Genomic DNA, 22,163 nt, shown 5'->3' on the forward strand with positions numbered 1-22,163 from the left:
GTGACATTTTTTTTTTTTTAAATCATCTTAAAAAAATGTTGCCAGGTCACATTTCAGATGAGTTGCTAGCATTTCCACCAGAAAGAAAGTTTGTTGAGAACTTTTTTTTTTTTTTTTTTTCTTACCCCATTACTCAATCTCACAATCTGTGATTCTTTAGCAGGCCGTGACCCCTGGAAGCATTTGCATTTGTGATGTTTCTCCACTGATTTTATTTTTAAGTTTGTCACCTCCTCTGGATTTTAGACACACTCAGACAAAAGAATACGGTCCATGAACTGAACATTTATTCAGCATGAACACAAAATCATAACAATAATCTGAAATGAATGTCAACAAATTACAGCACATAAACAAAAAGGATCTTTCACATCAGTGACAGCTGATATCCGATGCATGAACAGCCCCTTGAATTTGGGCCTGGAGTTTTCTTGCTCTTTGCTTTACAGTCCCATTTTCACCTTCATCCCTCCACATCTTGGTCTTGGTCTCCATCCAGCCACCTCTCCCTCCTTCCTCTTCCACCTCTCCTCTCTCTCTCTCTCTCACAGAACAGGTCTCGGCTGCTGGGTGAGCAGGATGCCGAAGCGTTTCTTCAGCATCACCCGATTTCGGGAGAACTTGTCATCTGGGGAGAAGCGGGCCGGGTGGGCCGAGCTGGTGGGCTGCCCGTCAGGGTTCAACTTCTGTTGGTTACAAAGAAGGAAAGAGAGAGCTCAGATGATTTCAGTGCTGGGAGATGGGAGACATTTTCTCGATAGTACATATATATCAAAGTATTGCTCTTTTTAATCACCTACTTCAGTGGTCCCCAACCATTCCGGCTTATGAGCTCTTAAAATAATTACAGTTTACTTGCACATGACTTGGCCTTTCTAGGCTGTTTCCTTTGAATCATTTTTTTCAGAGCTGAAGAGGCAAAACTATCCAGGATTCCCAAGAATAAATCAAAGATTAGAGGAAAAATATGGGATGTTTTTTCTTATTTCCTTTCCCGTTAATCATCTGACAACTCCTCAGATTTAACATGTGGACCTTTAATGGTTTGTTTCATTTGCATATCACTTGACTGCATCACAATCAACGGTCTGATATTTTCCCGAATAGTAATATTCAGTCTCCTTTGTAGTGTTAAATCTGGCAACAGAAATGTGTATTACTGAAAGTCATTAATACATTAAAAGAATAAATTATGATCTATGTTGTACAGCTAATAGATTTCAGTTATAAATAATAATAAAAGCAGAGGCCTAGCCTTTGCAGGAAAAGTGAAAAAGCAGAAAACCTAAGACAGTGAAAAGTAAATAGCACATATAAACTAGGGCTGCAAATAAGAATTGTTTTATTATTGATTAATCGATTTATTGACAATAGTGAGTAAATCGTCGGATTCCAGGGTTTAAAACATTTTGCTTCATGTCCATGAAGTGAATTCAATAATAATCACTGATAATAATCACATATATCAGTGTTTCCAGAGCAAAATGCTTCAACGAGCTTAAATAAGCCCCGGAATCGACGAACTAGGGTGAAACTAAGAGCAGAATACGCGCAGAGTAAAGTAACATGTGGAGGATGTAAACACATCGTTACCTTCAGAGTGTAGACTCTGTCTCCCTTCTCGTCTACGTAATACTGCAGAAACATCGCGACAAAAACTTCTCTTGTAGGTCCAGAAAAATTTAAAAAAAATATATATCGATATTGGTCGATTTGTATCGAAAAGAAAACAATTTTTCTGTTCAATTCCACGTGTGGCGAAGTTTCTCCTTGTCTGCACAGCAGAGCGGATATCCGGTTCAGAATTCAGAGCGCTCGGCATGCTGGGAAATCGAGTTTTCTCAGATAACACTTTACTCAATATCCCAAAGTACTGAAGGGCAATTTCGAAGTACAATCGGTGACACATTAAAATGCTTTTGAGCTCGAAGGGTCATTTTTAACCTTGGAAATACAAGCTCTTGTCTCAAAGTCCACTTTCTAGATTTCTTCTGGAGCTTTCAGCCACTTCTTATGGGCTTCATCAGCAGATGGCTCATGCTCACTTGTAGAGAAGATGGTTTAGTTGTAAATATGGAGCTTTTTATATTGCCTATGGAAAAAAAAAATCATGAAATGGAATTTATATTTCATCCACTTTATAAAATTTTATAAATATTATATTATTAATATATATTCATTAATTGGTTTGTGGTTTTCATCATTTCAACAAATTGTGTATTTTTTGCTACTGTCTGAAAAATATCATTACAACACAACTATAAAAGATTTCTGGCCTAATCTGGTAAATTTTAATTTATGAGACTTAATGAAGTTTGGAATCTTTACATGAACAGAACTGTCAGTCAGAAGTAAACAAATAATCAAGTTTACCTTTAAAACATAAGCAGCGAGAAAGTGGTGAACACATTTTTACAGCATTGATTGAAGACTAATCATCTCCCACGAGAAAGGTAAGCCCAGTGAGATCTATCTGATCAACCTACAATGTGTATTCTTTGCCAATGACATTGTTTTCACTGATAGTTAAATGTGCATCTTAAATGTAAAATAGATTTACTTTCAGTCAGCATCTTGAAAGTGTAAAAACATGTAAGATAAGTTTTAATACTGAAACTACCTGGCTGAATTATAAAGGTTTATTAAAAAGTTTATTCTTGACCTTAGAAATAATCCAGTTGTTTGACAAAACAATAACAACCCAGTCTTCTCATTGGCTTTTCACACAGTGAATCAGCAAATTGAGTCAGTATGCACAGTTATCATGGGGATGGATCTGTTCAAGTGCAGGCTCTCATCCATGGATGAAATTATAGCAGCTACTGAGCTTGTCAAATGCTCAATGTAAATTTATTATTTCTTAGAAATTAACCAACACATCTGGAGCAAATATCAAATGTAATTAGACGGTGAATCCCTTGTTAAAAGTTAAAAACAAACATTTAAGCAAATAAGTACAGAAATAATGGCAATAAGAAAATATTAACTCAACATCAATAAGCACACAAACACATTTAATTGTCTGTCATGGTTCTATCTATTTAGGTTTCCTGATCAAGATGAAGTATTGATTTGTACCTAGATGTGTTACCATTATAAACAAAGAGGTCCAATATAAGCCTACTGTATGTAACTACATTGTGTTCTGTTTTTTGTATTGTTTTTATTGTCATATGTTGTGATTTATTCTATTTGGAACTACACACAATACAACCTCAATAATATACAATGAAAATGGCCAAATTACAAACTGCTGATTCAAATTGCACACCCTGATGTCCCACAATATTCCCGCTTTCCTTTGACAGCTACAAAGAGACAGAGATAAAGGATGGATCCAGTGCCAAATTCTCCACCTGAGATCATCCTGTCTGACAGAGAAGATCCTGATCGCTCCCACTCGGGGCCCCTGTCCTTTTCTTATCTATCCCCACATCATTGCCACCCAATTTCTGCCGACAGATCTGCCTCACAGGAAGAGATAAACATCCACGAATTGTCAGATAGACTGGGGCAGCTTTGTCCATTGGAGCCTCATCAGGCGAGCATAGATGAAGAGGCATCCCTGAGAGCTCCCACAGTTGCGGAAACAAGAATAGCCCACTCTGATTTCCTCTCAAGCCTGGTGATGGGCTCCCTCCCACCGCCGATACAAGCTCAGGAGAATCCCCTTAACTTAAATCTCCTTCCAGGTGTTTGTCCCTCTCTACTCAACCTTCAGGTTTTCTCACCAGCTGCCAGGGTCCAGCCTGAATTGACACCACTTTTACCAGAGCTCATAATGTCCCCCTGTTTTCGTCAAGAGTCCTGCTGGATGAATATCAGCACAGTCGCTTCCACGCCCAGTCCCAGGTTTGGTTTTAGTCCCTGCGCGTTGGTCCCATGTAGCCCATTTACACCTGATCATTCCTGGTTCCTCTTGCCTGAGGTTCAACCCGTTTGGTGCTCGTGTCCACAAACTGCGCCCGTCCATCAGCCCTGCGACCCAGGCCTGTAAGGAATACACAGCAGGCAGTGTTTTATTATCATATCGACTGGTTCATAATTAAATCCTGATTTTAGTGCTGTATCTAATGTCTCCCGTCTGACCCCAGGTTGTCAAGGAAGGCAGGAAAGCCGGTCAGTGAGCAGTTAAACGTAACACCAAAGTCTGCAGGGAAAGAACAGAGTAAAGAGACGGCCACGTCAGAAGGTCAGAGGTCAAGGCTTGATATAAAAAAGGGCAAGGGATGGTATTGTTGGTTAATCGACTGGTCCGTTCAACACCCTGATGCAGACTGAAATATCTCAACAACTATTGGATGGATTGCTATGAAACATTCAAGATGACATTCAAGATTCAAGATGAAAGTTAAAGTGATGTTTTAGTCCCTGTTTTCTCCTTTCTTTAAAAAAAAAATGTTCTGTCACCGTTCTTTCCTCAGAAAAACAGCAGAAGAATGACACGGCTGACAAGGACAAACTACAATCAAACAACACAGACAGTAAAACAACAAGCTCCACAGCTTCTCCTGGATCTCTGCTCTCTGACGATGACGAATCGCTGGCAGAATGTGCCTTTGAGGAATACATGATGATCATGGACTCCCTCTGTCCCAAGGTCAACAGCTTTGTGTTATAAATACCTAAAAAATGCTCAAAACGTCAAATCAATCAATCAAAACGTTAACTACTTCATCATGAAACAAAACTGCAAAATGTGCTATTTCTGCATCTGCTCAGATCCACGAAAACATGGAGGAGACTGAGAATAAGGAAGATGAGGATGGAGAGAAGGAGAAATTAGAGACAGAAAACCACACATTTCTGGAGTATCTGGACGAACTGTGCAGTGATGAGGACTTTGTCAGAAAAGTAAGTTTTCAGAGAGATTAGTATAAAATGGGAGGATTTTGAAGCTCAGAACTTAAGTGCATAAGTAACAACTTTTAAATGAAATTTTTCTTTTCTTCTTTTACTTGTAATTGAGTAGATTTAAATTGTACTTTTGCTTAAGTTAACAATCTCAAATGAATGTTCTTCTACCACACATAATAGTCTACTGCTCAGTAAAATCAGGAAAAGTTTTTGTTTTCTCTCAGGTGGAGTCGATGCTGGATATAGAGTTCCTGGAGTCCCTCCTCTCCTCAGACCTAGAGATGCTTGACCTTCTTGCACTGGAAAAACAAGAGCAAGAGGTAACATGAGAATAAGTACAGTAAATGATGCGTTTTGTTGCCTTGTTAGCAGCAGGTTGATCTCGGATTAGAAGAACAAGTCAGTTTCAGTATTAGTGCTATTTTGACCATTAACATCAACAGTACTGCGCCACTAATTGAGGACTGGCAAGTCACCAAACCCTGCAGATTTTTCTTGATATTTGCATGTTTTGCACAATATTGGACGCAGTTATCCTTGTGGTCCTTAAACAGTTATTTAAATGAAACCATGCAAACGTTTTAGAGAGGAACTGCTAACAACTAATAGACATCTGAAACGTAACAAGGAACCCCTTCTAGCCATTGGCAGGCGAAAGACTGAAAACTACTGGTTTAATCTTTAGCAGCGTATTGCAATTTATCCAATATGAAAATACATTTATACACATCAGTTCTTAACCTAAAAGTAACTACTAACTACAGTTGTCAGATAAATGGAACAAAAAGTACAATATTTCCTTCTGAAATGAAGAAGCAAACAAGTTAAGTATATTTTGGAGGTAATTGTACTTAAGTACAGTAGTTGAGAAAATGTTGTTACTCATAACCGTTGCTCCAACATAAACATGTTTGTATAACAGTCTATTAAATAACCTTCGGCTTTAATCCATCCTCTTGTATTTCCTTCTGGGCCTTCAGGTGATGATGCTGGAGCAGTCACATCAACCTTCTGCCACCTCCAACAGCGATCCTGTAACTGACGGGACATTGCTGGTGTGTTACTAAGAACTTGTGTCATTATCACAAGTTACAGATATAGGGCAGATTTATGAAAGCGCTATACAAAATCATCATAGTGCCCTTTAATTTCTTTGATCTCTTCCTCTCAGCTGGGATCAACGCTGAATACAGAGCTCCTGGATCCCCTCGTTTTTTCAGATCAAGAATTCCTTGACTTTATTTCACTGGAAGAACTGAAGCAATGGGTAACATACTTTTTCTGATACTTTTGTGATTGTTATTTGTTGCTCTATGAGGACGTATGAGGAAATATTGAGGCCCACGGCTGGGAGCTATGAGAAAAGAGAAAAGCTGGGTTGTGTACGAAAACATGAGAGCTACTGTGTACCTGTTTGCACCTGGGAAAAAGAAAAATTATAATTACCTTCAGTAAGAAAGCCCAATTAAGTCACCGTTTTTCCTTATTCTGTCTTTCCTCTTGTTTTATAGGTGTTGGAGGTGACCATGCAGGAACAATCATATCAACTGTCTACCACCTCCATCAGCAGTCCTTTAACTGATGAAGCATCTCAGGCAACCTCACATGTCGAAGGAGGAGCTCAGACACCTATTTTGGATCCTCTAGGAACCTCTGACCGTAATTCAAACCACGATGGAGAAACTGCACCACTGAATACGACAAATACAGGATCAAAGGAAGGACCAATGCCGACTGATGGCACACCAGAATACTTCAGTCCTGTTGATGCCTTGTCAAGTCTTGGTCACAATGGCTCCCTTTTCACAGATAGTAGTTTTACTTTGTCTCCATACTCCTCAGACATTCTTACCTTTGATTTGGAGACAACAGACCATGATGCATTAGAAACCTTGTTTCTTGCAGGTAACGATGGTGCAAACGTTTCAGAAGATGCCTCAATGTCCCTCTCAAACTTTGCAAATACCCAGTCAGTTCAGTTATCCCAGATCCAGAGTGGACCTCTACCGGGGGATCCCCCTGCTTCCATGTCTCCCTCAACTTCCAGTGTGGCAGGGTCAACTAACGACCCTGCACTTTGTTTCATGGCTGATTTGTTGACTGACAGCCCACCACAGTCAGCCGGCCCTCCAGCTCTGAGAGTCCTGGCTTGGAAAGCACTTCCTTCTTCCCAGATAAAGGAGTCTGAGGAACAACCTAGCCACAGAAACCTAAACCCAAAGTCCTCTTGCCTCAAAGATATGTCCCACCCACCTAATGATGACCTTGACAGTGCAATTCCTCTCCTGTCTATTGTGGCAGATTCCCACCCTGACTCCTGTGATACCCAAGTTGATGGTGATTCATCAGGCTCAGTGCCTGAAGAACAAATCTCTCAAGAACTGGTGTCACCTGGCATTTCCTCTGAACTCAGAACAAGAGAGCGGTGTGACAATGAGAAAAAATGTGACATTTCGGAAAAAAAGGCTACAACGTCAGTGACACAAAAGAAAACGGCTACAACAGCAAGAGAAGGGATGGCTAAAATGACTTTTGAAAGGAATGAGGAGAATAAAGAGAATGTCACCAAACTCGTCAAACTCAGACGTAGTCACAGGTTATCAGATCAAAATGAAAAAAAGAAAGCAGAACTTAGTAGTGAATTCAAAACAGAGAGAGCAGAGGAGAGGAAACCAAGTGAAAAGAGCATCAAGAAAACACTAAAGTTCACTCCAGAGAAGGACGGGGTAATTTATGGAAAACAGACCAGACGGTCCTCAGCAGAAAGACAATTATGTAAAAGAGAGGAGAGTAATTTTGAAGAGTGGAGCCAAGGAACAAAAATAACACAGACAGTCGAGCAATTTTCAGAGATGGTGAAGAACGAACATCAAAAGCTCACAGGGGAGATACAGAGACTCATGGTAGATGTGGGGGAACAGTGTGAGCCCCATGACTCTGATTTCTGCACCAAAGTAGGGGTAGAAAACACTTTTTCAACTGCAACACCACAAGAGAAAAGTGAAAAGGATGAGAGGAGTGTAAAAAGAAAACAGGAAGGGATTCAAATAACTTGTTTTGTAAGGAGAAAAACTAGGAGCATGACTACTGAGGAAAAAGTGAAGCTGACTCCTCTTTCTGTTGCTGGAGATGAAAGGAAAATCCAACAATCAGAGATGAAGGACTCACCCAAGAGAGAAGTGCAGGACAAACTAGAGGTGAATGTTGAGGAGTACGCAAATGAACAGTCAGTTTCAAGGCTGGTTATAAGGAGCAGAAGTAGAGGAGATGAAGAGAGTTGTGAGACAGCTAACGATACAAAAAAAGATTTGACTGCATGCGAGGCCAACGAGGATTCTGCAAACCGCAGTCCCACCTCTCCACCTACATCATCATCATCATCATCTCAGCGGAGCACAAGAGTTCAGGCAGATACTCCACCAACAAAAGACAAAATGATTGACCCAGGAAAGAAATCCCCAGAGGAAGCACCACTGAATGAGAGAAATGAGCATAAGCATCCTGTCTCAAGCCTGGAGTCACCTTCTCTGAAAACCTGTGAAAAAAATCCCAAATTATCCCCCACTCTAGATCCAGAGTCCCTTCAACCAAACCAGCAACAGAGCAAAAAAGCACTAAGTGAGGGCAGAGCTGGTGGACACAGCAAAGTCATGGAAAAGCCAAATGTGTCAAAAAGGACAGTGAATGGGACGGGGATTCAAAAGAACAAGGCAGCTGAGAAAACACATCACTATAGTCCCAAACCAAGTCCAGACCAGACGGCAGATGTGAAGGATGACGGAGAAAGGCCAAATGGAGAGAAGATGGACCACCCAAGCCTTTCGTTGAGTCCCATGAAAAGATATCGCCAGGAATGTGAGACTTCTGAAGAGACGCAGACGAGGGTAAATGAGACAGACAAGGTTGGGATTGAACCAGAAATCCTCAAGAGTCCAATGAAAAGAGCAAGGTGGAAGAGCAAGGCGGAAGTCAACTCCAGGAGAGCTGAAGAACAGAAGCAAACAAGGATTGAGAAAGGCGATGAGGGGTCCAGCGACAAGGGGGCAACATTTGGCATCTGTATACCAAGGACAAGAAGTAAAACAAAAGCCGAGAGCAAAATGATTTCAAATCCATCAAGTTTGACTGGACAAGAAATGTTTGAAGGTGAAAAAACTGCAGGCAAGACACCTCCAAGAGATCAGAGTGCAACGAAAACCAGAACAAGTCTTAGGCGACTACCACGTTTTCCTTTTAAGAAACAAAGGCGTCTGTCGAAGTTACCTACAAAATATGAAGACTTTATCTTCTACAAACCAAAGGTGAAGGGACAGAAACGACAGCTGAACAGAGAGAAAGGAAAGGCGGGAAAAGGAAAAACACAAAGAAGTGGGAAGAAGAGGGACGATTAATTTACAACAGCCAAGACAATCAAGCAGAGACCCAAGATATAGAAGGAAATAGATTTAAAGTGTGTGTGATAAGTCCAGAAATGTGATGGTGGCAAAAACCCAAACAGCAAAACCTACTTAAAACAATTCACAGTTTAATTAATTGATAACAATAAACCATATTCACACAAAAATGTAAAAATAATTCATTTACAGAATAAACTGAGTGTTTAATTTATATTTGCACATTCCATTGTCCCTTTAAAAAAAGAAAAAAAACATTTCATATACATAAGAGAATATTTTATAAATAAGATATTTTATGGCTTCAAATGACAAAAGTAACTGAGTCCTTTCTTAACAGTAATAAAAAAGGCACATCGGTAAACATACACACCTTCCAAGTTGTCAAACATACAAGGATCTGACCTCAAAAACACATTTAGTCATAATTTAAGTCTTTTTTTTTTGCTCTCCAATGTCGCCAAGATTGACATGAGGATTTAAAAATGCATCCATACATCCACACACACACAGTACTGTCTAACACAAAACATTAAAAATACAATCCTTCATCGATGATTACTCGATGCTTAGCACGTAGAAAAACTCAACATCCTGCAAAAAGAGGAATCTGTCACTAAATACTCAGAAAAATCCTCATTCAAACTTTTTGTTGCAGTGGTGGGATTCATTGCTGTTGTGCATGTTTCCGTTGTTGTTCACAGCCTTCCCATTGGCCAGCGAAGTGAATGGCAGGTGAGAGTCCGCCTCCTCTGGCTGCAGGTATTCATTCACTACTCTCTGATAGGTTGGGTGGGTCGTCAGCACTTGCAGCAAATTTTCTGAGGAAACAAAGCAGATGTGATGAGGATTTTAAAGTGTTGTGGCCCTTAAATATCACCTTGCCTTTTTGCTTCATCAAGTAGGTAACCTCACATCAAGCCTGACATTAATTATCTTTCTATTATTACTCCAAGTCACACTACTGTATAAGCTGTAACACACTAGGATTTTAGTTTACATAAAGTAATAACATCTCACAGCAGGTGGGAAACTAAAAATGAACGATGACCTAAACTGCCAATAATAAAGAAGAAGAGCAATCAAGTGGAGAACAAACAAAACCTTACAAAAATCATTTGTCCTTATACCAACATATTTGTCTTTCCATGCTTAAATTTAATTTGTAAGCTTAAAGTGTTCAGTAGTAACAGCAATTTCTGAGGAATCAGAGTTCCCTCATCAATATGCAAATTTATGCAGCAAGTCATACCATAAATTTATTAGATTTCTACTACAACATGCATGTTTCTTCAGACATCTGATCATAACAATGTGTCTACAGAGGCAGATGCCAGCATGGCGACATAATTCTTGGTGGCAGAATATAGAAATGATTATTTTGGCTTTTGCCATAATCACTGTGGTGTGTAAAATATAACTAATTATGCTGTAAACTCATTATTCAGAGACACTGACCTTCAGTAAGCTGGCCTTGATTGGAGGCCTCCATGTACAGCTCAGCAGTGCTGTGCTGATGAACACCCAGCAGCGCCCCCATGAGGTCTGACAACTCCTCTGCACTCAGACTGCCTCTGCCATCACGGTCAAACAGCTGTAAAAAAAAAATTAAAAAAAAAAAAAAAAAAATCATTTAAAAAATTAGATAAATAAATAAATGAAATTCTGGACCTCATAAAGCAATAGCAAGTCAGAGATGACAAAATGATGTGACACATTTAATGCTCTGCATTTTGACACTGTAAGGATATTCTCTCCAGTCAGCAAAATGTTGTACAATATATAGTCAACCATCTTATCCATTTTATGTTTGGAGGCATAGAAAAAGAAAACAAAATTAAAAAAAAAAAAAAAAATCTTAAAAATTCTTCAAAGTGAAAATGCAACAGACCACAGATCACATTTCACACATGATAATAACCAACAGTACTTACATTAAAAGCTGTGTGAAGTAGTGATTTGAAGCTGACAAATCCTGATAGGGCAGCAACACTTAAATAAAACTGCCTTAAGTCCACAGTTTCATCCTGAAAAAAATAAATAAATAAAAAAAAGTCAGAGTTTACTTCATGTTTTTATTTTTGTTGCTTGAGCACAGCATAGACACTGAAATGTACCTTCAGCACAATTTTGACATAAAAGTATTTGGTAATTAATAAATATCTCAAAAACTAATGGAACTGTTCTCTAGAAACAATACTCTTGTTATTTCAAATGTTAAATTCACCAAATTTGACCTCTGGTGAAAAACAAACATCTGCCTCGTATATTTACTGGTAACATCCCACAGCGTAAACCCTCACAGCAGCTGTATCAAAGCCAGAAAACTCCAGAGGACATTTAGTACTTTCCTGCACCTGTTCCCTATAAATACACAGGTGCAAACCACACCAGTGAAAAATGCCCTCTTGGATGTTGTGTGAAGAAACATCCAAGACACACACACACACACACACACACACACAAAAATTCTTATACCTTGGAGTAGAGGCCACAGACAGTGACTGCTGTCTCTCTATCTGTGAGTCCAAGAATAGATGCAAGGTCATCTGCATTGGCCTTTGACCCCTGTGCTCCTGACTGACACCTGTCAATCATTCGGTCCAGTGCTTCTTTCACTTCAGATGCCTCCAGGCTGAGAGAGAGAAGAAAGGGAAAATAATAGCCAGTTAGATTTTTTTATGTTTTATTCAAGATTTCGTAGTAAAAAGCAGGATTCTGACCAGCACCACACACGAATAGTCCTGTCTCACCCGTTTTTCTGCAGCAGTGAGAGTGTTGTCTTGGCAGGAGATTCCAGCGGAAGAGAGAGACCTCCAAGTTTACTAACAGGAACTCCACCCTCCATCACATAGTCTGTAGCTGGGACTTCAAGGGCCCTGAAACACAGCAGAAAATGCCTTAAAACAGCTGATTCACCAACACACACCTTTAACCCTATAGTCATGTTAGTCTGGACAGATCACTGCCTTTGAAATAAGATGTGGGCTGAAACACAGAGACACCTGAAAATACAGGCTACTTCTGTACAGTCTGGTTCATTAAGAGCAAATGACTCTGAAGTGTGATGTTTGTTTGATATAAGGACAAAAATATGGGACAAATGATGTTATAGACCGTTAAAAAAAAATAAAAATAAAAAATCAATTTTATATATATATATATATATATATATATATATATATATATATATATATATATATATATATATATATATATATATATATAAAATAACAACAACAACAACAACAACAACAACAACAACAACAACAACAACAACAACAATATTATGAGTAAAAGCTCACATCCAACAATTTCCACACGTGTTTCAAAATAACAACTCTATCATGTTTACCTAGAAATACACAGACTGCAGAGTGACAGGGAAACGGTTTCAATCACAAGCTTTGTGGAGACACTTCTAGTTTGTCTATGTTTGAAAAATCTTCGCTGCAGACAAATCACAGTATAGGTGAAATGATCTATTAATGATTTGACAGACAGAAAGTTAATTCACAACAATTTTAATACATAATAATAATTCCTCAAGTAATTTTTTTTGAGCTTCTCAACTATTTAAACACATATATTTGGGTTTTGAGTCATGAGCAGACAAAACAAGATGTTATTATATCCACTTGGGCTTTAAGAAATTATGCTGGGAATTTTTTTTTAACCTTTGTCAGTTTATAGACCCAATAAATGAGAAAATGATCAACTGACTACCTACATGACCATGAAAATAGTTGTGGCTCTGGTCATTATTCAGTTAAACGTGTGTGATCTTCTGCTTACTTGGCCATGAGTTTCTGAACATTGTCTGCATACAGGTTGGGGTCATTCTTCTCCTCCTTGGAAGGGTTGTAAACTGGCAGGAACTGTAGTACAATTAAAAAAAAAGCAACCATTGTTCTCTCTCATGTTAAATCACAGTAACAGAGGAAGGTGGGACAGTGTGAAGTCACAAGTTTGAGCAAAACATAGAAGCATTTATATTTTTCACACACTCAAACTTCCAAAGAGCAACTTCACATCAATCTGAAAGACACAACAACCTCTCCTGTCACGTCTGACCACTCCCACCATTACTCATGAATATGATTACAGGTGTGCTTTGCTGCACCTGTTACTACACCCAACAGTGATATCAGAGTTTACTGCACACACTGTGTACACTACTGCATCACTGCAGCAAGGTGAGAATTTTAACCACTGCAGGCCAAAACAACATTTTCTGCAGGTGTTAAGTTACTCTTAAAACACACATTTAAACATAACATCACAGTTTTTAAAAGACAATGAGTTCATTTATGAGGTGAATGATTTGGTAAACTGCCTTACCTCCACAGTCATGTTGGTGTACAACTGTGAAGTTGTGTGCCACAGTGCCTCAATCCTAATGGACAAAGAGACAATATTATATTTCATTTAGAAAAAGTAAGCAAATTCATTTGAGCACCATATTTAAATGGTAGTCTGCAAAAATCATTTATGTTGGCTGCAAATGATGATTGTTATTAATCAGAGTTTTATTCTTAACATTAACAACCCAATCACATATTTAACTACTGACAAGTGTCCTTTACAATGTACCAGAGCCCAAACTGATGTGTTAACAGCAGCAGAGTCAATTTATATTTTCTTTTCCTTATCTGGGGAAAATACCAACTACATTTATATGCAATAATAAATAAATACACAGATGTCAAAATTTGAACCTGAATGTGGAACACAATATATGAATTTTGGTACATGTTGACTGATGTGATAATACATAATTCTATTTAAGTTTATGTTTGACAAACCAGCAAAACACTGAATTTGGCGAAGGTTTGTTGTGGGTAAAATGGATAAAATGCTTTGTTCTTTCAGACATGTACACAGCTTTAGTCACTATTATTTCTACTGGTAATGGAGTAAATTTGTTGAAAAACACTCCTCAGGATACTGAGCAGATAAAGAGAGTTGAAATTGGAGTTGAAAAGTTCAGTGTCCTAGAGGCACCTCTTACTCAACTTCCTGCCTATGTGGAAATCCAGTACTTTTATGATGGCTTCAATGCAACCAGAATGATGTAAACAATTAACTGAACACCTTGACATTAACTGGCTTTGACAGATATGGAGATGAAAAATTAAGGAACTCACCAGGTTGTTCCTTTGTATGTCCAGCGAACAGTATCCTGAGGAAGAGTCATAAAAGGACTAATCAAACAGTGGACACAATACATCAAGGCACTAGAGCAAACAACAAGAACCATCCCTTGTAACAGACAGGGTGGATAGCTTTTTTTATAGCACGTGCAATTCTAGTCACACTCCCCTCACAACACACCCTGACAGGAACCAGTATACACAACACTGGCCTGGACAAATGTTACTGCATGTTGAGAAACATAACTACAGTCTGGTAATATGTAGGAGAGTGTAGCGTACGCACTCATATTTGGGCAGGGAAGTGACAAGGAAGACAGAGCTGTCAAAACAAACTGCTGTCACAGAACAAAGCATCTCTTGTGAGTTCAGGTTTATGTTACAGGTGAAGGTTGCTAAAGAAGAATGACAGTTTCTACCATTATTGTTATCTAACATTTTTTACTTGCTGGACATAAAACCTTTTGTGTGCAGTACATCAGTGCTTCATGTCTTAATTAAATCTGATTACTGTGTTAACAAAAACAAAATGAACTTGTAGTTCTTGTTCTTTTTAAAATCATGTCACTTTAAGAGAGGCTTTTTATCTTTTGTACATTAATAAAGTAGTGTGCTTTGACTTATTTGGGAATTCAATCACATTTATTATTTATATAACAACAAAATTGTTTTAATTGTGTCTATTACAGTTATATAGTTTTGTTTCATTTATAAACTTGACAACACCTTCTGCTTTTAAATATGCTCTACTAATGAATCTGAATTTAAGTTCCTTCCTCAGTCTCCCTGGACAAAAACATCTTGGAAGTGCAGTTGACCCAAGTTCTAAACCTGTCGTGTTTACGAGTTATGAAATGTATCAAATACAAACCAGCAGATCAACCTGCCAACCAACCAAAAGGTTCACTCACCAGCTTGTTGGGGTAACGCAACAGAACAGGTTGGACCGGGACTCCAGCAAGGAAGGCACCTGATGATAAGTGAAATGGAAAAAAAAAAAAAAAAAAAAAAAAAAATGAGACAGTGGAATTATAAATAAGAAAAGCTGCAGAAGAGGAGTTAATCATCCACTAGCAAAACAACCGCCTGCTGCGCCTTTTCCCTCTCATACCATTCATTCCTGCATGATCTATTCAAACAACTGTAGTATGTTGTCCATGTCAAACATCAAGAAAAACCAGGTGGGATCGGTGTTATTTCATGCTGTTCACACTCATTCATTCATATTGATTCACAAGCACAGGACAGGTGTAGAGAGGGACAGTAAAACTGTAAAAACCTCTGTTCTTTTCAATCTTTTAATTTTCATATGTAGATTTCAATGCCACTACTCACCAGGCTTGAATTTGATGAGAGCGCAGCCGTTTGTTGTGGTTCCCTCTGGAAACATCAGCATCTAGCCATAAATTGAGAAATATGACTTGTGAGTTAAGACTTGTGGTGGTTTGTCCTGCTCTTTGCACTTCCAGCAGGTGAATTTACATTTACCTTTTGACAACATTACCAGCTCAGGAATCAAAGACAGACTGGTTTAGGTTTGACTCAAACATTCTGTGCAACCTGCTCTTCCTTACTGAAATGTTCATAAGGACCGGCCTGCACTTACTTTTGGAATTTCCAAACTGTAATTAAGGATGCGATAAGAAATGGATTCCCTTGAGGGTGTCCTACTGCTCTTCTATCTAGCAGATCAAGTTTCTATCCCAAAGATTTAAACTAATCTTGAGCAGCTGTTTAACTGTGCTCAAGCCACAGATTTACAAAGCCTTCACGAGCAGTCAAAAACTTGCCGGTTAAAAATAATTTCTTTATTTTTCGCTAACAACTTAAGTTTCCTTGAGCTTTGCACTGTTGTCGTTTCTGTCACTAACAGAATTACCCGACTGTAATAGTTGCAGAGTGTGACTCGATAATTTAGTTGCAATTGCCAGACATGTAAATAGGGCTACAGCCAAAAAGGAAGATCATCTTTCTTTTTACTTAAACAAATAAAGATTATCTTTTGTCAACAGAAGTCTAAAGAGCTTTGGGTGACCAAACAAAGATCTTACCTGAGGCCAGTAGCCATTGGAGGTCAGCCTCTCTGTGAGCTGGGTGACTGCCTTTTTCCTTGACTCTGGATCCTTCCTGCTTACTAGCACAGACTGGTTGAACTCAAGCAAAGCTGAAACACCATAAACAAACAAACAAACAAACAAACAAGAACAAAATTAAAACCAGAACCAATGAAGGAGTCCAGAGTAAGACTGCCAAGAAAGCAACACAGGAAGCACCAGAGCAGATTAGAAGCCAAAAGACTGAGTCACTTGTTGATCTTTGGACTTCCTTGAATACTTTTACTTTCCTCTTGACTTCTCTATTCCAAATATGAATCCTGGTTTTCTGCCTAATAGGCGGGTAACTTGGGGTGAGATTCCCCATCTATGACTACACTGCGCTGTGTCTGCCAGTTAAGCACAAAAAGGAAAAAAGTTAAAAAGGGATTTAAAAAAATAAAATAAATACTGGTGAAAAGATTATGTCATCCAGGCACATGCACAGTTAAATTAGACATGAACAAATCCTGCCTGATTGGAACTGGCACAAGTAAGTGTGTGGCTGGATGAATACTCTTTTCTTTCCTAGTTCTCACTCAAAGTAAAATTTTACCCTGTCCTCTCTCATCACAATGTGATTTTAGATTTCTTTCTTCATATGCTCCAGAAAACAGCTCACGCAGCCTGTATGCAAACCTCGGTGGTTTTATGCTGTTTTGAATCTCTAAAAATATCACCAAAACATTTTATACCAATGTTAAGTTTGATAAACATATTACATAAACTGAAGATATATGTTTTTTCTATTATGGGAACCCATCACAGTGGACACGAGTCAAACCATCAGTTTCATTTACCCCAGCTTGTCCTCAATCATAAAGATACAAGATGAAACAGCTCATAAAAAAAAAGCAGGTGAACACGGTGGATGGTGTGCACTACCGTGCGTGTGTGTGTGTGTGTGTGTGTGTGTGTGTGTGTGTGTGTGTGTGTGTGTGTGTGTGTGTGTGTGTGTGTGTGTAAACTGAACCAGAGCTCCTCACCTCCTATGACTGGCAGGCTAGTGTTCTCTGACCGCGACACCACAGTTGCCAGCTGGGTTGGACATAGAACCAGCATGTCCAGAAAGCCGCTGTGGGGCGCCACCACCAGCACCGGCGCCTCCTTCAGATCTGCCCTGCGACCTTTGACCTTTACCCACAGAAAACCCAGGGAGAAGAAGACTGCTCGGCTCAACAGCCAGATGATCGGGTGGAAGAACCAGCGCCGCCAGCCCGTAACAGGCCGAGAGCGCTCCTCCTCAGACAGGCCAGCCAGTCGTAGCCGGGCAAGAGGCCACATGATGAGGAAGAAAATGGCCGCCAGTGTGATGCGCAGAGGGAAGAGGATGCTGCCCAGGATGATGCCCTAAGGATAAACACAATGCACATCATCACCAACATGGCTGATAATAAAACCCTTGCACTCTGTTCTAAAATGACACTTTCTAATTGATGTCTTTGCATTTAACCCTTTACTTAAACACTGTACAAAGTTGTTATGATTTATGGTGAATCCTGATGTGCAGGGAATCAATTCAGTCTGACTGTATATTCACTTTTCATTCACTTTACATCGTCAGATGTAACATTTAACAGTGGAATACAGTTTGGATGGTTTTATGTGTGATTTTGCATACATTTGCCACATCTTGATGTGTACAAGGCAAAATATGTAAGGCAAAATATTGTAATTACCATTATTATAGTGATAAGGTTACGTTGCCCAGCCCTACTGACATGTCTGTCAAAAGTTATGCAACACTGAAGTATGTTGCTATCATCAGTCATGCCTTGCCTATGTCTGAAACATTTATGACCTGTCTGTTTTGCTTAGGCACCATAGTCAGAAAGCCCTGTGAAAGACTGTTTTCTTATGGGACATCTCTGAAGCGTTGAAAGCTGATACGAGAACATGGAAAACAGAAATAATGCATGGACGTTTTTGTTTAGATTAATCTGTCAAAAAGACTGTAGAAAGGACCTTTTAAGTTTCAACAAGGGATGTTACTGACAATATTTTAATAGTTGTTTAATCGGCTGATTATTTAATTTGATTTATTAAGTTAAGACAAGTAAAAAGAGCAAACGTCCATATCTGAGAGCCTTAAACAAAAGGGCTGCAACTAATGATTGCTCTCATTTTATTACATTATGTTCTTCATTACACATTTTGTCTATAAAATGCCTGATATGATTTGAAGCATTCAAAAGACTAAATCTTCAAAGGCCTTCTTTTGTTAGATCAACAGTCCAAAACCCAAACATATCCAGTTTAAGGGGATATGAAAACAGAGAAAGACATCAAACCAAGGAAATTATTTAGTGGACGGTTAGTTTTCTGTGAATGGACTAATTGATTATTGATTAGTCCATTAATCTAACAGTTACAGTCCTGTATAATCACCCTTATCTCACTGACTCCTGGCATCAAGTACAGTGTAAGCTGTTGTTCAGAAGTTAAGAGTTTTTTTTTGTTTTTTCTTTACAGGGACAAAGTCAAAACAACTGCCAGTCAAATTACTGTCTAATTAGTTTCAGGTGGCATATGCTGGGAGTTAAATTAAGCCCCTCAAGAGTATATGTCATCTTTAACTGTTGGCCTCTCTACCTTATTTCCAACATACAGTCTAATAAGGAGACTTTAATTAGCCCGTTACCCGGATCCTCTGCGCCCTGGCCAGCTTCACTTCGTGAACGAACGGATGTGGGTACTCGGCTGTTGTCGGGTGGTGGTGCTGGTCCACGAAGCTCCGCTCCATGGCGACGAGGCAAACCTGACAGACAAGCTAGGCTAAAAAAAAATACGTTAAAAAAAATAAAATAAATAAACAAAACTACACTCCCTTTTAAGTTGATATTGCCACACTTCTTTTTTTTTAAAAAAATAAATAAATAAATAAAGAGAAAAAATACGGTTGAGTGTTTCGCGTAGTCAAATTTAAAAACGTTAGCTAAAACAAACCGACAACGGCCGGCTGAAGAAATGAAACAACGACCGCAAACTAAAAGCAAACTCCCACTTTCTTCACACTCCACATGGCGAAACACTCACTGTGAAGGGAGGACGCCCATCCTTTCTTTTCTGAAGTCTCTCCTCACCTGTCCCGCCCCTCCGCCCCGACAGCCCGGCCTACCGGTCATACGGGTTGAGTCAGGCCGGTCCTCGAAACCGGGGTCGGGCTTAGGGCAAGACGGTTTTGGGGGAGACGGGGAAGGTATGGAAGCCCTTTAGCGCCAAAAACCAAAAAACAAAACAAAAAAACAAAAACCAAAAACAAAACAAAAAAAGATATACACTTATACTGATACCACAGAGAAACAAGTAAAAGTTGTGTTATTAAATCAGCACAAAAATATGTTATGTGTTATGTCATATCATGAGTCAGTCTTTCCTTATGATTTGACCTTTCTTTCTTTCTTTCTTTACTTTTTTTTTTTTTTTTTTAATTTCCCAAGCATATTGTCACAGATAAACAATTTAAAAAGTTGAAGGACAAATCTAAGTAAAGCGAAGTTATAAACTTGAAACATGTTGTTTGTTGTCCAATTTGTTTCATATATAAGAACACAATAGCTTTATTATAAGGAAAATAAATAAATAAATACCCTATTTTACCCTACTTTATGTAACAGCTGCTTTTTCTATATACAAAAACAAATAGACACACGTACAAATATACAGCATCTATTGCATACTTATATATGTAAAGCAAACTAAGTAGACTATGTGAAAGCTTTTTTTGTGTATGAAGTAAATATTGTTTATTCAAATAAGCTACATAAGCTACTTACATTCCTTTATGTAATGACCAATGTGTTTCTATATATGAACTATGTTTATGTATGTGAAAACAGATGGAAACATACAGTAAATATAGCATGTACACATTGTAATTGTACAGTATGGCATTTGAAATCAACACCGAAGACACTTTAACCAAAAGCAATTGTGAATAAAAATATAGGAGAACACACTCAAATGTGATCTGATTAGTGATCTTCTTTAAAGTTGAAGTCTGTGAAAGCAACAAGAGACATCATTTTCATATTCACAAATTATTGTTTTATTAACCTTTCATCACTTGGCATAAAACATTACAACACTGGCTCAGCCTATGCATGAGAGCTTTTATATTTGCCTTTCTAAACACTGGTGTTACCTACAAGGAAGTACTGTATACTTTGCCCCTGGCTGAAGCATCAAAACTGCTTTGTAATATTATACATGATGCAACAATTGTCAGATTTATGGAGTTGAACTGACATAATACAGGAGATGTGGGAAAAAAAAATCATGAAGTTTAATGTAGGGCTGCATTATGTTTCTAGCCAAATACTGACTCTTTGTAAATATATTTATTTTAAGAAACAATCTAGTGTTCAGAGATAACCATCCTGGCCAATGAAGAAGATAAACAGTTAAACAGGTGAAACAGGAGAAACACCACAGTAGTGAGCTGTCAGACAAAAAAAAGATGACAGATATCATACTTGGATAATATAATACTTGGATCTTATCTTTTTTCTTGTCAAGTTTTGGGGTGTCGGACAATTAAAGCTCTCTCTTAAGAGCCCACTCTTCACACCTATTCATCCATGACTGTAAGAAAAGCTGTACAACCTCTGCGCTACCTGCCTCTCAAGTTTAGCCTCTGCCCTACCTGCCCTACCTATTGTTCAGTGTGCAGGGAGTTGCTGCTGATACCAATAACAAACACCCATTTGGAATAAGCACACACCCACAAACGAGTACAATAAAAAGTAGAAGTAAGAGAAGGATTTTTTTTTTAGTTTTCTTTTTTAATGCTGTTTAATTCTGGTTGCATTTTTATATCATGTTGTGTTAATGTACCCTTCAACAGTTGCCACATGTCAGTGCAAGTTATCACACTTTTAGTTGGTAGTAATAACAAAATGAACCCTGTTTTGGCAACAGGGGCATCATTTTGTTATTGTAGGGCAGCTCTCTGTGCGGAAGCTCAAACTGTACTTGGTAATTTTTAGTCCTAACCACAGTGACACAGGTTCAAGTCCAACCTGTGGCCCTTTGATGCATGTCATCCCTTTCCTGTCTCTCTCTCTCTCTCTGGCTATCAATATAAAGGCAAAAAAGGCAGAAAAAAAGCAAAATTTGCCAGCCACTGTCGTACTGTATAATCATGTCAATATTTTGAGATATCGATCTTAGTTTTTTTTGTTGTTGTGAGTGAAATATGTCATTATCTTGTGAAAACAAACTCATAGTTTTGTCATGATTACAACAAGATCACCTCATCAATGTTGTGAAAGACTTCATAGATCCATCCTGGCTTAGTCCAATGCACTGATACCCAACTTGTGGGCTGGGGCCCACTAGTGGGCCACAAAGATATTGCAAGTAGTGCTCTGAGAAGGCATAATTTGGCCTCCATATTGTTATTGGGTCAGATTTGGGCCGCCAATATTTTCAATTTATTTATGATCGATTTTTTTCAATATTTTCAAGTGGGCCATTATTTGGAAAAGGTTGAGAACCACTGGTCTAATGTATGTTTGAAAGATCAGTACCAATCAACAGATCAGAGCTTACTGTAAAGAAATGTGCCTGATTTTCTCTATGCAGCACAACATTGACAAAATATGTTTTCACCTAAGAGTGTTCTCAGTTTCACCAAAAGTTGTTTAGTTTCCACTTCCCCACAC

The 22,163-nt window shown here is 38.6% G+C and overlaps 3 protein-coding genes across 4 annotated transcripts; 1 reads left to right on the forward strand and 2 right to left on the reverse strand.

The window, feature by feature from the left end:
- Nucleotides 1-265: 265 nt before the first annotated feature.
- Nucleotides 266-1,796, reverse strand: nop10 (NOP10 ribonucleoprotein homolog (yeast)). The gene is made up of 2 exons (XM_071459017.1): nt 1,594-1,796; nt 266-686 (listed from the first exon to the last, which is right to left on the reverse strand). The coding sequence occupies exons 1-2, from the start codon at nt 1,645-1,647 to the stop codon at nt 546-548; spliced, it is 195 nt and encodes a 64-aa protein (XP_071315118.1). The 5' UTR covers nt 1,648-1,796; the 3' UTR covers nt 266-545.
- A 136-nt stretch (nt 1,797-1,932) lies between these two features.
- LOC139606720 (uncharacterized) lies at nt 1,933-9,422 on the forward strand. The gene is made up of 9 exons (XM_071459008.1): nt 1,933-2,453; nt 3,309-3,993; nt 4,095-4,192; nt 4,425-4,600; nt 4,723-4,854; nt 5,082-5,177; nt 5,838-5,912; nt 6,029-6,124; nt 6,369-9,422. The coding sequence occupies exons 2-9, from the start codon at nt 3,332-3,334 to the stop codon at nt 9,246-9,248; spliced, it is 4,215 nt and encodes a 1,404-aa protein (XP_071315109.1). The 5' UTR covers nt 1,933-2,453; nt 3,309-3,331; the 3' UTR covers nt 9,249-9,422.
- Nucleotides 9,366-19,692, reverse strand: lpcat4 (lysophosphatidylcholine acyltransferase 4). Of its 2 annotated transcripts, XM_071459016.1 has the most exons (14): nt 19,534-19,692; nt 19,139-19,272; nt 17,484-17,847; nt 16,456-16,568; nt 15,740-15,800; nt 15,316-15,374; nt 14,399-14,433; nt 13,593-13,647; nt 13,047-13,129; nt 12,005-12,130; nt 11,730-11,886; nt 11,186-11,278; nt 10,710-10,845; nt 9,366-10,072 (listed from the first exon to the last, which is right to left on the reverse strand). In XM_071459016.1, exons 2-14 carry the CDS (start codon nt 19,238-19,240, stop codon nt 9,888-9,890), a joined length of 1,569 nt encoding a protein of 522 aa, XP_071315117.1. In that variant the 5' UTR covers nt 19,241-19,272; nt 19,534-19,692; the 3' UTR covers nt 9,366-9,887. The 2 variants fall into 2 exon arrangements, with proteins under 2 accessions (XP_071315117.1, XP_071315116.1); XM_071459015.1 differs by lacking the exon at nt 19,534-19,692 and having other exon boundaries at nt 19,139-19,527.
- Between the last annotated feature and the right edge of the window lie 2,471 nt (nt 19,693-22,163).

The sequence above is a fragment of the Trachinotus anak genome, unplaced genomic scaffold, assembly GCF_046630095.1.
Source record: "Trachinotus anak isolate AG129_WGS33_773 ecotype Australia unplaced genomic scaffold, CSIRO_AGI_Tana_v1 ptg000023l, whole genome shotgun sequence".
NCBI lineage: Eukaryota > Metazoa > Chordata > Actinopteri > Carangiformes > Carangidae > Trachinotus > Trachinotus anak.

What these genes read in the sequence shown, in the direction of transcription:
- nop10 (XM_071459017.1), bottom strand. Translation starts at nt 1,647, where the DNA reads ATGTTTCTGCAGTATTACGTAGACGAGAAGGGAGACAGAGTCTACACT. An exon ending in ACAGAGTCTACACTCTGAAG is followed by an intron (nt 687 to 1,593) that starts GTAACGATGTGT and finishes TGTAACCAACAG; the next exon opens with AAGTTGAACCCTGACGGGCA.
- LOC139606720 (XM_071459008.1), top strand. Translation starts at nt 3,332, where the DNA reads ATGGATCCAGTGCCAAATTCTCCACCTGAGATCATCCTGTCTGACAGA. An exon ending in TGGACTCCCTCTGTCCCAAG is followed by an intron (nt 4,601 to 4,722) that starts GTCAACAGCTTT and finishes GCATCTGCTCAG; the next exon opens with ATCCACGAAAACATGGAGGA. An exon ending in TAACTGACGGGACATTGCTG is followed by an intron (nt 5,913 to 6,028) that starts GTGTGTTACTAA and finishes TCTTCCTCTCAG; the next exon opens with CTGGGATCAACGCTGAATAC.
- lpcat4 (XM_071459016.1), bottom strand. Translation starts at nt 19,240, where the DNA reads ATGGAGCGGAGCTTCGTGGACCAGCACCACCACCCGACAACAGCCGAG. An exon ending in TCACTGCTGCAGAAAAACGG is followed by an intron (nt 11,887 to 12,004) that starts GTGAGACAGGAC and finishes TCTCTCTCTCAG; the next exon opens with CCTGGAGGCATCTGAAGTGA. An exon ending in TACTTCACACAGCTTTTAAT is followed by an intron (nt 10,846 to 11,185) that starts GTAAGTACTGTT and finishes TTTTTTTTACAG; the next exon opens with CTGTTTGACCGTGATGGCAG.